Raw genomic sequence first — 14,302 nt, 5'->3', positions numbered from 1 at the left:
CTGGTTCTGGCTTTGCCCAAGAGGTAAAATGTTTCACGTATCTGATGTAAATATACTGTTGTACTAATATACCTGTTGTAAAGCAGCTACAATAGCCGGACCCTGCCTGTGTGGGGACATGATTTCTTGTAAATACAGTTTGCAGACACTATTGCAAAAACACCTGACTGTCATGTTAGGGTAAGGGGTGATGGAAATAAAACATCATTTGACATGTGATACTTCAAAAATGGAAAAACAAAAAAGTGGAGAGGAAGCTGAAATCAGTGACTGGAGAAGCAAAGTCAATGACTGTGAAATGAAAGACTGTTCCAGTTCTTGTCACATTAAGATATTTACGTTCTGATTCACTTCCTAGAGTAAACTTTTCTAGCCAAGTTTTCTGATTTGAAATTCCAATAAACTCAATAGTTTTTTCTTTAGCTGTTTTTCATTCTGTGCCATGGTGTTGCATTATGAATTGGATGCTCACCATTGCACGCCATTCATCCTCACTGAAACACTAACTACTGCAGACAGCTGGATTCCCTCTTTGGATACTAACTAGCCTGTCTGATAGTGCTTTTGTATACTGCAATTTCTCTGTCTTTTGTGGGGTTTTCAATAAAAAAAGGAGTGGATAACAGTACCTGTCTTGTAATTTTCCTAACCTCACAGGGGAAAATTCACTATAAAACCTACCCAGAAAACACTTGATTAACTCAGCGGGTAGGCTGAATAGTGAATATGTAGCCCTCTACTCCATTACAGAGTGAAAAAAAAGGTTGAATTTGTTCTTAAGTTACCTTTTTAATTTGACTTATAACATTAGTTACTATTACTTTGATTTTAATAAAACCTGAACATCACATTTGGAATATGTATAACTCAGTATACTTGTGGCCTAAATTGTAAAATGCGAAACTGTAGTATATCATTGTCTACAAAATGAAAAATTTTGTAACAAAAAACAGACTACACATTTTTGATAAATAGTGGTCTGTGTGTCATCTTTCAATGCCATTATGCAGTCAGAAATTTATATTAAATAAATTCTATTTTAAACAACTAGCACAAGGTTTTAAAAATATTTAAGGAAAAAGATTACAGTAATTTTTCATAAAAAGTTGATATTTTTGTTTTGAAACTGGTTGAATATGACTTTAGTAGGCCTTTATGTTACTACATAGTTTTTGTTATTTTGGAGGAAGTCTTATCGTATTCAATCATTTACCAGCAGTTCTGGTCAACTACAAGTGTGATGCCTGTCTGTAAGAACAGTCACAAGGAGAATCCTGGGAACTACAGGTCTGTTAGCCTAACCTTGGTGCCAGGGAAGGGCATGGAGCAGATTGTCTTGAGTGCCATCATGTAACATGTACAGGACAACCATGAAATCAGGCCCAGCCAGCATGCGCTTGTGAAAGGCAGGTCCTGCTTGACCAGCGTGATCTCCTTCTGCGGCAAGGTGACCCACGTAATGGATAATGGAAAGGCTGTGAATGTTGTTTACCTAAACTTCATTAAAGCTTTTGACACTGTTTCCCACAGCATTCTGCTGCAGAAACTGACTGCTCATGACTTGGATGGGTGCTGGGTTAAAAACTGGCAGGATGGCCAGGCCCAGAGAGTGATGGTGAATGGAGTTACATCCAACTGGTGGCCGGTCACCGGTCATGTTTCCCAGGGCTTAGTATTGTGGCCAGTCCTGTTTAACATCTTTTTTGTTAACCTGGATGAGGCAATCAGGTGCACCTTCAGTCAGTTCACAGACAACACCAAGTTGGGTGGGAGTGTTGATCTGCTGGAGGGCAGCAAGACTCTGCAGAGGGATCTGGACAGGCTAGATCAAGGGATTGAGGCCAATGGTATGAGGTTCAGGAAGGCAAAGTACTGGATCCTGCACTTGGATCATAATAACCCCATGCAGTGCTACAGGCCAGGGGAAGAGTGACTGGAAAGCTGCCCATTGGAAAGGGACCTGGGGGTGCTGGTTCACAGCCAGCTGAACATGAGCCCGCAGAGTGCTGAGGTGACCAAGAAGGTCAGTGGTATCCTGGCTTGTATCAGAAACAGTGCAGCCATCAGAACCAAGAAAGTGATTGTCCCTCTGTACTTGGTGCTGTTGAGGCCATACCTTGAGTCCTGTGTTCAGTTTTGGGCCTCTCACTACACGAAGGACACTGAGGTGCTGGATTGAGTCCAGCGAAGAGCAGTGAAGCTGATGAAAGGTCTGGAGCACAAGTCTTATGAGGAGCGGCTGAGGGAGCTGGGTTTGCTTAGGTTAAGGGGAGACCTTATTGCTCTCTACAACTACCTGAAGAGAGGTTGTAGAAAGATGGAGGTAGGTCTCTTCTCCCAGGTGACAAGTGACAGGATGAGAGGAAATGGCCTCAAGCTGCACCAGAGGAGGTTTAGATTGGATAGTAGAAAAAAATTAGACATTGTTTACAGATATCTTTAAAATTTAGCGTAGTAGTTTCCCCAGTAGGAGACAATTTTGTATGCTTCACTACCCCAACGTGTGTTTGTATGTCGATCTTTAGACTGCCTCTAAATTTCTAGAGAGTTTGCTGTTTTCATATCAGTATTATAAAAAATTATTATTGGTTCTTTTGCATCTTTTAGAAGAATAACACGAGCCATTTACAGTAAATTACTAGCTTTGATCAATGTGCTCTTCCTTCCTTGGTAAAATGAGTAATAAAAGCTCCTAACATATTCCATTCTGCATCTCTCTAATTTCTTTTTCTGTTACCTGTTACTTGTTGGTTAGTTTGAACAATGTAAATTTTAAAAACTTGATCCATTGTATTTGACCCATGGAAATAAATTTAGAAGGTATCAATTTCCTCTGAGTTTTGTGATATTTGTTAGCATGGTAGGTTACAGGGACTCAAACGTCCACCTCCCTTCACTGGAAAACAGACTGTGCCATGGATTTAATAGTTCAAGTCCTTTTAGCCTTCTGCAGGCAGTCAGCATCATGTTAGCTCAAAACCAGCCAAAGTTTTGTGTTGTCTTTAATATATGGTTGTTAAGGGTCTCTTTTCATCATAAATGACATCTGGACATTACATTGTTGTGATTTTATGAGATACAAGAATGATTGGAAAGAATTGGGTGGATGAGTTTGTGTGGGATATTTTGCAGATGGTTGGAACAAGATATTGCATTGGAAGGGACATCTGAAATGTAGGCTACAGATGTTGAGAATCCTTACCTCATTAGTTCTCATGCATTTCAGTATGTGCATTGTGGGGAGCTTTTTTCTGTCCTTCATCCCTTTCTAACACTATATAACTTCATCCATGTGTTTATACAGTGTGATTTATGTCAAAACTGGGGTTTACAGCTTCCTGCACTTATATTTTGCAATGCTCAAATGGAGGAGCTCACTGTGGTTCAGCTACAGAAAAGTCAATGAAAGTCTGCTTTGGGTTGTCTTGTTTCTAAGGTAGTTTTGCCTTTAAAGGTAAAATATATGTATTTTTAGATGCAGTGTGAAACTGTGGTAAGCATTTTGTGTTACGTATTTGTTGCATAAAGCCATTACAGTAAGATCAGTGCTGTGTGAAAGGTTTCTGCTCCCAGCCTGCAGTAGCTGCAGGTATTCCCTGGAGCAGGTATCCAGGTTACCATCCTTCCAGAGCCCTGGGAGCACAGGTGGGAGGCAACAGCATCTGTCCTCCTCTGATGAGCAAAATAGTCCCTCACTGCAGTGACAATAAATCTGAAAGTAAACATTTAAGAAATCCCTCTTGGCCTTTTAACAAGTATTTATATGTTTAATCTTAAATTTATTAGCAAGGTTGCATGATATAAGCCCCCCCGTCAAATTTATGTTTGATATTAAACATGTAGAATGAACAAGGCTAGTGAGAGAGGGAGGCAGTGCAACTCTTTCTGGGTTCTCTTTATAGAATTATGAAGATTTGTTTCTTGGAAGCATTTTTAAAAAACGATTTTCAGTGGCAGATTGCAAACTTACTTTCCTTCCTCTTTCCTTATTGCATTTTAGTTTCCATACCAATCCATCAATACACAGATAAAGCTGAAGTAATGATTCAGAGGATGCCTTGTAGTATGCCTAGCAAAAACTTACTACTTATTAACAACCAGAATGCAGAAATAGCATAGTTCAGCAAGAGATAGTTCAGCTGTTCTGGTCTTAAGAGCAGACTTTATGCTCCTTAACACAAGAATTTTAGAGGTAGATGAAGTGTGCATTACTTAATTGTATTCTGGAGAAAAACTTCCATTATTTCAGATAGGCTTTGAAGATAAATAAAGGAACACAGTTTGGTAGAAGGCCAATCAGAGTACATTAAAACCCAGGTTGTGGTCATAGTATCATTGTTATGGGGTGTCTTTGATTAAGAAGTAAAAAACCATGGTTGTACATTCAGTCTTTCCTGAAGCTGATTGTTAAAGGTACATATAGGTAGGTAAAGGTAATTTGAAGTTTATCTTGAAATTTTGTTTTCTCGAGAAATAGAACTTTGACTAACTACTTCAAACAGTTTCTAAGCTCTGTATTTGGTCCTGATGATCAGCAGTCAGCATAGTGTAGTAGGCTGCTTCTCAAGATTGCACTGCTAATGAAGAGTATCTTCTTTCTTGAAGTTAATGATTTTTATATACTTCCTAATATTCACTGTCAGCAGTGTCACCCCTACAGCAGATATACTTCATATACAAGTTCAAGAAAGAGGTTTGTGTTGATACTGGAAGCCTGTCATTTCAGCAAGCCTTCATCCATAGTGTGCGTGTCTCAACGTGAGTCAACAAGATTCTATGGATACTCAAAATATTTTGAAACCATATGAACAGAATGTGTATTTTCCTCTGGTTAGTAAAAATCAGTCATAAAGTCTTTATAGACTTATAATGTGCAGAATCCAACCAGCTTGGCAAATAAACTGTTTGTTAAAGTGTATTCTGGCTGTATTTCCAGGCTGCGTTTAGACAAAATCGCATTTTGTTCATGCCAGGTATTGGACTGTCTGGTGGAGACTCAGGTTTTCTATTCAAACGGATTGAAACAGATTTTTTACTTGACCAGTGACCTTTCTAGGGAAGAATGTTAATAGAGAATTTATCCTTGGTATACATTTTATGGGATAAGGAGAAGGGTATTTTATGTTGCCTGTTAGTAGGTTATAATGTTCTCAATGAACAACAACAACAACAAAATTCATTGCTTATTTAAAGAATTGGTGGTTCAGTGGAAGAGAAATAATCTAAGTATTGTCGCTTATTTTAACAGGTTTATTCCATGTCCTTATATACTGATTGTGAGGCCAGATATAAAAATCTCGTCTTTCTAAGAAAGGAACTTGATCTAGAGATGTGTACCAAGATTTAGTAGTGCCTTTTTTCAGTAGTGTTTGCCTGGGTCTGTATTAGATACATTAATGATTAGGGATTATTTCCATTTTAATAGCAATGTGAAAAGCTTATGTTATGGCTAATTTACCAATTGTTAGTTATGTTTCTAAACTGTGCATAAGAAGCATCTTAATTAGTTAGTCTTATCATTTACTGTCTTCTCAGATGGATCTCTGATTCAGTTGGATGCTTTATAACACATAGCAATCAATTTGTTGTGAAGAACTCTTTGTCTCTATCCTTATGCATCCTTTATACATCTGTTTTCATATATAATTTTTGGGAGTTATTTTTGTATTCTAATGTTTCTCCATTATTCTTTCTCATATCTTCCTTCTTTCTCTCTGACCCAATTTTTGGCATCTATTGTATTCATCAGAGATTTCCATCTAGTATTATATGACAGGTTCTTCTGTAGGAGTTTATGGGAGGCATGATCTAAAGAGACTTCATTTGTCTCCCTTTGTAGCTGTGCTTGCGACTAAAATTGTATTTAAATGTGATAGGAATGCAAAGAAAGACTCTTTGATGCCTCTAAATGTGGCCTGTGCCCAAACGTGCCATGTTGTTATCTGATTAAACTTCTGCAAATTGGAAAAGCACAAGAATGCATTGTATTTCGGAGTCTTTTACTGGGCAGTAATTAGGAATATTAGATAGCAAGTGCAGTTAATGTACTTGAGTGAATGTCATTATAATAAGGTTGCACGAAATCACCAACACAGCTTGGTTTTACATTTTGGCTCAACATTATGCACTTAGATAAGCAGCCATATGTAAACAACAAATTAACTAGAAAAGAAATAATTTTCTATCCCTAAGTCTCCAAAGGATTATAAAGTCAATGGCTGCATTTTTATTCTGTTTTTGTAGAAGACCATATTCAGTCAGGGAATATACTTCTAAATATTTTTTATTTTTTCACTTTTGAAAAAAAGTATTATTTATTAGCACTATTTTGTTTTCATCATCCATGTTTGATTTCAATAGATTTATAATCTAATCAGACTAAGCAATGTGCTGAGGATGTATTATGCTGGTGCATATTCTGAAAAATCCAAAGGAATACCAGACCTTTTTCTAAATATTTTAATATAATTGTCAACGTGTAAAACCACCTTGATTGTATGTTTTCTGTTTAGATACCTATCCCAGAATTGTTAAAATACCCAAAAGTGCAAAATATTATGTGACATCAAAAAGAAAGGATGTCACATATATTAATATATACTGTGTATACACTAAAATTCTGCAAAGTTTTGTATTTTATTCTGTTGGTACAAAATAGAAGAACTTATTTCTGTCAGTCCCTGTAATAGTTAGGCGGTTAAAGTCCAGCTCATGAATGTGTAGCACTGTTAAAGTAGTCAGCTGTCATTCTTCCTGATTGCTACTGATGTGAATCTTATTGATTCTTACAGAAAGAGGCACTGTTTTGGGAAACACTTGGAGGTTCTTTTTCAGCAGGATTTAATGAAATATGGAAGGTTTAATTCTATTATAATATTGTGGGGTTTTATTTTTTTTAAAAGTGTGCGGTTCGTGCAGCTACTGAAGGCAGAATTCTTGTTCTGGAAGGCTTGGAGAAGGCTGAGCGGAACGTCCTGCCGGTGTTAAACAATTTACTGGAGAATAGGGAAATGCAGCTTGAAGATGGTCGTTTTCTCATGTCTGCAGAGCGTTATGACAAACTTTTACAGGTATGGAAATGCTCTTTGGATTTTCCTTTTTCTTTTTTTTTTCCTGTTCTTGGTAGTGCTGGAATACTGTTGTGAAGGGGAGAGTACTTACAAATCAAATGGTGGAAATCTCACCAAGGTTTCTGTGTTTTTTTCTGGAATGTTGCATAGAATGAAGTAGGCAGGGTAAGCTATGTGGGAAGTCAAACTACTGTTTTCAAAACCAAAAAGTTTTCATCTGTATCTTGTCTTCACAGGAAAAAGATTAGTCCATGTTAACCTTATATGAAGCGTGTATGTTTCTAAAACGTGGAACTAAAATATACTTGTGAAAAGATATTTAAGTTGAAATTGTTCCCATGAAGTTCAGATAATGCTTCAACGATGCAATAACCTTGTTGCTAAGCCTTTAAAATGTTAGGATACCAAATGAATGAGGTCAAGATGAGCGGCACTGTATTCATTGGTGCTGTTTTGCCTTTAATTTGCAAAAGTATATGTAAAGAGCAATCTAAACTATAGAAAATGGTTAGATTGATAGGAAATGAGATTTTACTCACTGACATTATTTTTTTTTGACAGTTTCAGTAGTACTTTGCATCTTACTTTCATGTACTGTAGTTGCCAGTCACATACCTGTCAGTCTAACACCTACTTGCTCACGTTTCTGTCTGGCATACCTAACTGTGGTTAGGTATATAAGTCAGACCCATGTGGCACAGGAGGGAAATATGCAGTAAGTCTTCTGTCACTGATCTCAATTGTATGAACTTACCAGCTGTGCTGAAGTACCATAGTGAATTTCTAAAAATATATATATATTTCTTATGCCTCTCATCTGTGGTTAAAATTCTTCTGATCCATGCCTTTTCCAAAAATATTTTATTATATTTAATTAGTAGATGCAGTTATTGGAAGTATTATTATTATATTTCAAAACAAAGCTTTTAAAATGTAGTTTTATTTAAAGACTGAAAATGAGAATTCAAACAGATTCAGTTGCAAAACATTTTCTTTTCCTTTTTCCATTTAACACTTTTCTAATGATTGAATGTTTCAAAATGAGTGCCTCAGGCAAACTGCTAATAGTTTATGAATTAAATAAATCTCTTGCTACAATATTAAATCTAATATTGTTGTTTTATTGTTTGGGGAATATTGTATTATATAAACTAATGTTCATTTTGCTTCTCCTGTGTGAATAATTACTGTGCATCTAGGTCTGAAGGAAATGTACTCATGTGTGGTTTCAAGGAAGTCTTAACTGTGATGTGGAAAGATAAAGACTGCATTTTTGGGTGTAATGAATCCTTTACTTGACAATAATACATAAAGAAGGCTAGTTTTGTATTATTTAATATAATACAACGTAATTTTTAAATGGAAGTTTTGAAATGGAGATTTTAGTTACCTTTACACTTGTAATAGGGGGGGAAGAAGAAAAAAGCTTGTTCGTGGTAACCCAATTCTAATATTTTAGAGTAAAATAAATTTTGTGATCTGTTTATTTTCTGTTCTTCATAAAAACAGTCTTATATTGGTACCTTTTCACATGATGTAATGTAAGGTAGCATCACAACAGGCACCACCATCTGTGGGGTTTTTGGTCAGATTGCTACAGACCTGAAAACTGTACCTAATCAAGCATTCTTTTTATGTTCATTGTGAAAAAACTTGTTTTTACCTTCCACAGATTTGACAAGTTCAATGCTTTCTAGCCACTCTGAATGAAAGATGAGAACACTACCACGTTTAGGTTGAAGGACCAGTGCTGTTAATTGATCTGGAGCTTAGTCATCATAAGTTTTTAATGATGTGGGTTTTTTTTCTTCTTGTTGCTTTATTTTAATTTATTTAGGATCATACAAAATCAGAGTTAGATGCATGGAAGATTGTTCGGGTCAGTGAAGATTTTCGAGTAATAGCACTGGGCCTGCCAGTACCTAAATACTCTGGTAACCCTTTGGATCCACCTCTTCGCTCTCGATTTCAAGCTAGAGATGTTTATCATCTGCCCTTTAAGGTGAGTGTTGTAGCAGAAGATTGGATTATTCGTACTGGGTAAAGATAATATTTTGGTGTTATGTTTTACTTACCTTACCTTTGAAAAGAATTCTTGACTTATGAATTTATCTCAAAGTACATTTTTAATAATATATTCCTGAGATGCAGGTTTAGAGTTGCCATGGAATGCTGCAGCAGAAAAGTAACTTCTGTAAAACATATAAGAATTTGATTTTTTTTTCTTAAATAAAATTAATTCTATGACAAGGAGTGAGTAGAATCCTCACGTCTAAATTATAGGAAAAGATAGGAGATGCCATGTATATCATGACCTGTGACCCACAATATGATCCCAAAATTAATTTATTCTGTGATTTTATGTTCTATTTTCAGGACCATCTTCAGCTATTATATTCAATTGGATCAAACATTTCCACAGAGAGGTAATTTTTCATAATTAAAAAAAAAATTGAAAAAATGAATAAGTGATGTCCTTGCAGGATTCCGTGCTATTTTTGCTTCTCTATCACTGCATAGAGACAGGAACTGAAGAAATTTTTTGTATGTGTGGGTATATGCTCACACAGCTTTTTGTATGCAGCCTTCATGCTTTAGAACTTCAGTTACACCTTACTTGTTTGCTCTCAGAAGTAGTTCCAGCATCTTTAACTGTATTTAGCTTTTTATGCTTTAGTATTTTAAATATAGATAGCATGTATAAAACTCTGTAATTACTTTTTCCTATGCAGAATTTCTCAGCTCCTGTCTTTTGCTACAACTCTCTGCTCTCAAGAATCTTCTACACTGGGACTTCCAGATTTTCCTTTAGACAGCTTATCGGCTGCCGTTCAGATTTTGGTATGTGCATACACATGCTGTGAAACTGTATGGGCTTAAAATTTCTCAGATCTGGTTTATTCATCTTGTCAGAAGAAGATTAACATGAATATTTAAAAAAGAAACCTGAAAAAACTAAGAATAGTTTGAGGAAGAAAAGTCTCACTCAGATGTCTCTGGATAATATTTTAACCAAGCATATAGCATAACATTGAAAGATGAAGTATGATATGACATAAAATTTGTGCTGTGATTAAATGTATCTTAGCGCTCAATTTATTATTTTTTCCTCTCTGGTAAATCATGTTGCCTGACTTCAGGGGCATCTATGGTTTACCTGGCAGCACTCAGGTAGTCACTGGAGAGAAATAAAAAGCACAACCTAAAAATGCTTTGGATTTTATGTTCTGCTTTAAATCAGATTGATCGCATTACAAAGACACCTATTGTTCTCCAACTGATATGTTAAAGGACCCAAGAAACTATTCGAATGTGCGTAGAGGAAACAGTCTTCTGAGATGAAGCCTACATTAGGTCTTTGGGTGGTCTGATGGATTTAGAATAAACATGGAAATGGAGGGTTACGTGAAGAGGCAGGTTTTGCACACTTGAAGATGCAGTGCTTCCTGACACCTACAGTTCATAAGGAAATACGCAACTGTACACCTGCTGAATTTACAGTGACAGATCAGGCAGATCAGGAATAAAGCTGTGGCAGTCTTTCTGCTTTCCCAGATAGTCCTCTGTCTCTTGGACTTTATAATTACATGGTAAAAAGCCAAAGTCAGAATGGAAGGTGCCTCCTGGAGGAAGTCAGGGAGATGAGATCTGTATGAAGAGAGAGAGGGGTTGGTGCCCTTTTGCATGCAGGAAGATATGGTCAGCCTAGGAGGGTAAAGTACAAGGACAGTTTCTCAAACCCTCTCTCCAAGGTGCAGGAGTCTGTAGAAGGATCTCGGGATAGTTCTCTATTGTCTCATGTGCAGTCCTTCTACCTATGGTACTGCTCGGCAGATCACTTGCTACATGTTTTATTGGATTATATACATTGAAATATAGTTACTGTGGTGCTCGGTCCCCTCAGTTGTGCTGGATACTTACAGACATAATTTGTTTTCTGAATTTGTGATCCTACATTAGATGTAGAAGTCATTAAAATTCAAGTTCAGTGAAATGAAGCAGGATTTGGAGGGCTTTAGGAAAGAAATACGTGTTGGATTTTAAAATAAATTGCAACTTTTTATTCTTTGAGCCTCATAGTGAAAAATTATTTTTAAATGAATGCCAGATGGCTTTCAGAGTAACAGAAACAAAATGAGCCCTAAGCTATTACCTAAACTATGGAATGAAGGAAGCATTTTATTTTACATTAGAGAATGTAAACTATCATTGTATGACAGTGTCTTTTTTAGGTAGATGAAAACTGTTTCTTTTAGAATTAGTTTTAATCACTTGGTTTTCTAAGCTGACTGTTCTCAGTGATTGCTAGCTACAGCATTTTTCCTTCATGTGCTGGGTCAGTGCCATCCTCTACTTCTAGCTTGGCTGGTTTAACTGTTTAAAAGTGTGGAGGGAAGGAGGGAATGTATTGTCCCGAGTAGTTTCTTATCTTCTGTCATGGATTCACACAGTCCTAAAACATATATCTTGGCTTGAAAACTCCTGCCTGCTGAAAAGGAGAATTTTTTAATAGGATCCTGTTCTGAAAAGGCTAATTTTATACACGCCATTGTAATTATTATTCATTTGAGATAATGTGGACAAATTACATGGTACGTCTTTATATATAGACGGAAGGCTTTTAAAATGCAATAAAGGACTCCCTGATCCTTGAAGCAGTACATTTACTACAGTACATTAAATGGTTTATTTTTACAGTTTTTTTTTTAATGTGGAACATTATAAATAATATAAATCTATTACTGCTTATAAATATAAATTGAATTACACATTTCATAGAGTATGCGTCTCCTGGTTTCATTTCCAAGGAACTTTCTTTCAGTAATGTAAATCCAAGTGTGTAACTGAAAATCAGTTGGTTTTGTTTGAATTATAATATTCGCTTTGATGAAGGCTTAAAAAGATAGTGCCAGTCCAGTGACTGTTTTTCACTAGTGTTACACACAAGTAGTCCTTAAATATTTGCAAGTCGTTATTGAAGCAAACAATCAATACTTAACTTAGGGGGTTTGAAACACTTTTTTCATACCACAAAAGGCTTTATGCATAGTTTCTTGAGTAGTCATAAATTCATTTCTCTTTCTTTCTGTTACTGCAGCAAAAGAATAAAATCTTCGTCTAGTTCGCAGCACCTGACAGAAGAGTTAGTGCTTAAAACTAACAACTTTTAAAAAAGTAAAAAACCCCTTTGTTTTCAGTTTTGTATAGAAAGTGGAAGCATACTTAGTAACTTACTTCAAAACAGAACAATTTTAGTCAAGCTGCTCAGAAATGTCTATGCACAGATTTGGTAAATAGAACCTGTACAATATAATAGAATCAAAATTAAATCCTCTAAATTTCTGTGAATGTACACATCATTGTGTACACAAGTAGATCCTTACTGTAATACAGATTTCCTGTCATGCTGATTCTTTTCTAGTAGTACTGTGAAACTCAGTTACTGGGAGTGGGATTTATCTCTCTTGGCCATATATGTCTTTTGGTATCTGAGCTCATCACCGTAACTTCCATTTATGCACAGGAAAGAAAATAAATTTTGGGACATAGTTCTTCTAATCTCCTATGGACATTTACATTATATTGAATTACACCTGAGAAATTTCTGTTTTGACAATTAATTGAGTACTGTTTATAGTGGTCATTTGTATATTGCCCTTACAGTCTTATTTTAATTTGAAAGCTATATAGGATTTTTTGTTTAATGGCTGGTGACAGAATGAGGCTATAATTTTTTTAATTTATGTTTTTAAATTTGAATTAGGATTCCTTTCCTATGATGTCAGTCCAGCATGTTATTGACCGGCTTTACCCCTATAATATTTTCCTTGGAAAGGAAGGCAGGACTGCAGTCAAAGACATGTTAAAAGTAAGTATTGCACATTTATATTGTAATTTCAGGGAGTTGTGGATTATGGCAGTAGTTCTTTGACTAATGTTACTTTGCTACTTCTGCATAAAAAAAGAAATTTAAAGTAAACTAAATGGCTACATTATTGCTGATGCCTAAAATCTTCGTAATAGTATTTTTTAAAACCTTCATAAGATAGTAAATTTTGTTATAGTGAAAGGTGAAGCCTCTAGGTTGTCTGGAATATTTAGACCTCAACTAAAGGCTCCAGAAGAATCCTCATTATATAGTAAGTGGTTAATTAACTTGAAAGTAGCTGCTTATATGGTTAAGGTAGTCAAATTCTTAAAAAACACCTCTGGCATTTGACTTCGAAGAGAAGATACTAAAAGGGCTATAGATATGACATGCGCAAAGTACATTCAGTATAGTATAATTGTAGATTATAATGGTCTATGGATTTGTTTGGTGTTATCCTTCTTTTGCTTGTTGTTGGTCAGATCTGTTTTGTTGGTTTATCAATGTTTGCTAATAGTTGACAAAGTCTAATTATGCTGGGTTATTCCACTTATTCTTTTAAAGCATAAGCACAGTGTCCGCTTTTTTTCATTTTTTAATACGTTATAGGAGTTATGGGTGTTGTTGAATATTATCATTCACAGCTTAGATCATCTTACCCAGCTCTTTCGGTGCTAAAAATTAGATGTTATTTGAATGTGCGTACTTGGAAATAACCAACTTTGTAGCTAACTAGTGAATTTTTGGTTTCCCTAAAATCAAGCTTATGTGTCAGGGAAATGTTTCTAGCCCATCCCTGCTGACACATCCCCCCTCCATATACTGCCTTTTTGCTTTGGAGTTCAGTCCTCTATTCCATGTGTAACTAGGCTGCTCTCCTACTTGTCTTCTTGAGTTTTGGTATGGACAGTCCTTCCATTTGAAGGACATTGTCCTTAATGAGCTGCTAGCTTTTCTGAACTGTCAAAGGTGACTCCTGTGGGGTCTTTCCTACTACTTCTCTGAAGAAGCCAATATGGCCTCAAATCCAGTATCTGAAGTCATTTGTCACTTGCTTTCATCACTGCCCCTCAGGATTTTGAATTCCATTATTTCATAGTTGCTACAACCAAGGCTGCGATTGATTGCCACATCCGTGACCAACTGTTCCTTGTTTGTGTATAGTGGGAGCTGTCTGTGTATCACCCCTCCCTAGCCAGTGCAGTGCCTGTGCTGAGACATTATTCCAAGCAGCCTCAGAAATCTAGATTGATTAACTCTGCGGAGAAAGACCTGAGGGCCCTAGTGGACAACAAGCTATCCATGAGCCAGCAGTGTGCCCTTGTAGCCAAGAAAGCCACTGGTATTCTTGGGTGCATTAGGA

The 14,302-nt window shown here is 36.2% G+C and overlaps 1 protein-coding gene across 1 annotated transcript in view; it reads left to right on the top strand.

Annotated features, from left to right (window-relative positions):
- The window catches only part of VWA8 (von Willebrand factor A domain containing 8), a 182,055-nt gene that overhangs the window by 27,875 nt on the left and 139,878 nt on the right, over positions 1-14,302 (top strand). Inside the window, exons 5-9 of the mRNA XM_017827812.1 lie at positions 6,903-7,070; positions 8,908-9,072; positions 9,447-9,496; positions 9,803-9,911; positions 12,835-12,939. Of these exons, the coding sequence (XP_017683301.1) occupies positions 6,903-7,070; positions 8,908-9,072; positions 9,447-9,496; positions 9,803-9,911; positions 12,835-12,939 (597 nt within the window). The remainder of the gene's footprint in view (positions 1-6,902; positions 7,071-8,907; positions 9,073-9,446; positions 9,497-9,802; positions 9,912-12,834; positions 12,940-14,302) is intronic.

Source organism: Lepidothrix coronata, unplaced genomic scaffold, assembly GCF_001604755.1.
Source record: "Lepidothrix coronata isolate B3197 unplaced genomic scaffold, Lepidothrix_coronata-1.0 Scaffold143, whole genome shotgun sequence".
Taxonomy (NCBI): domain Eukaryota; kingdom Metazoa; phylum Chordata; class Aves; order Passeriformes; family Pipridae; genus Lepidothrix; species Lepidothrix coronata.
This window is presented reverse-complemented; position numbering and strand designations above follow the sequence as displayed.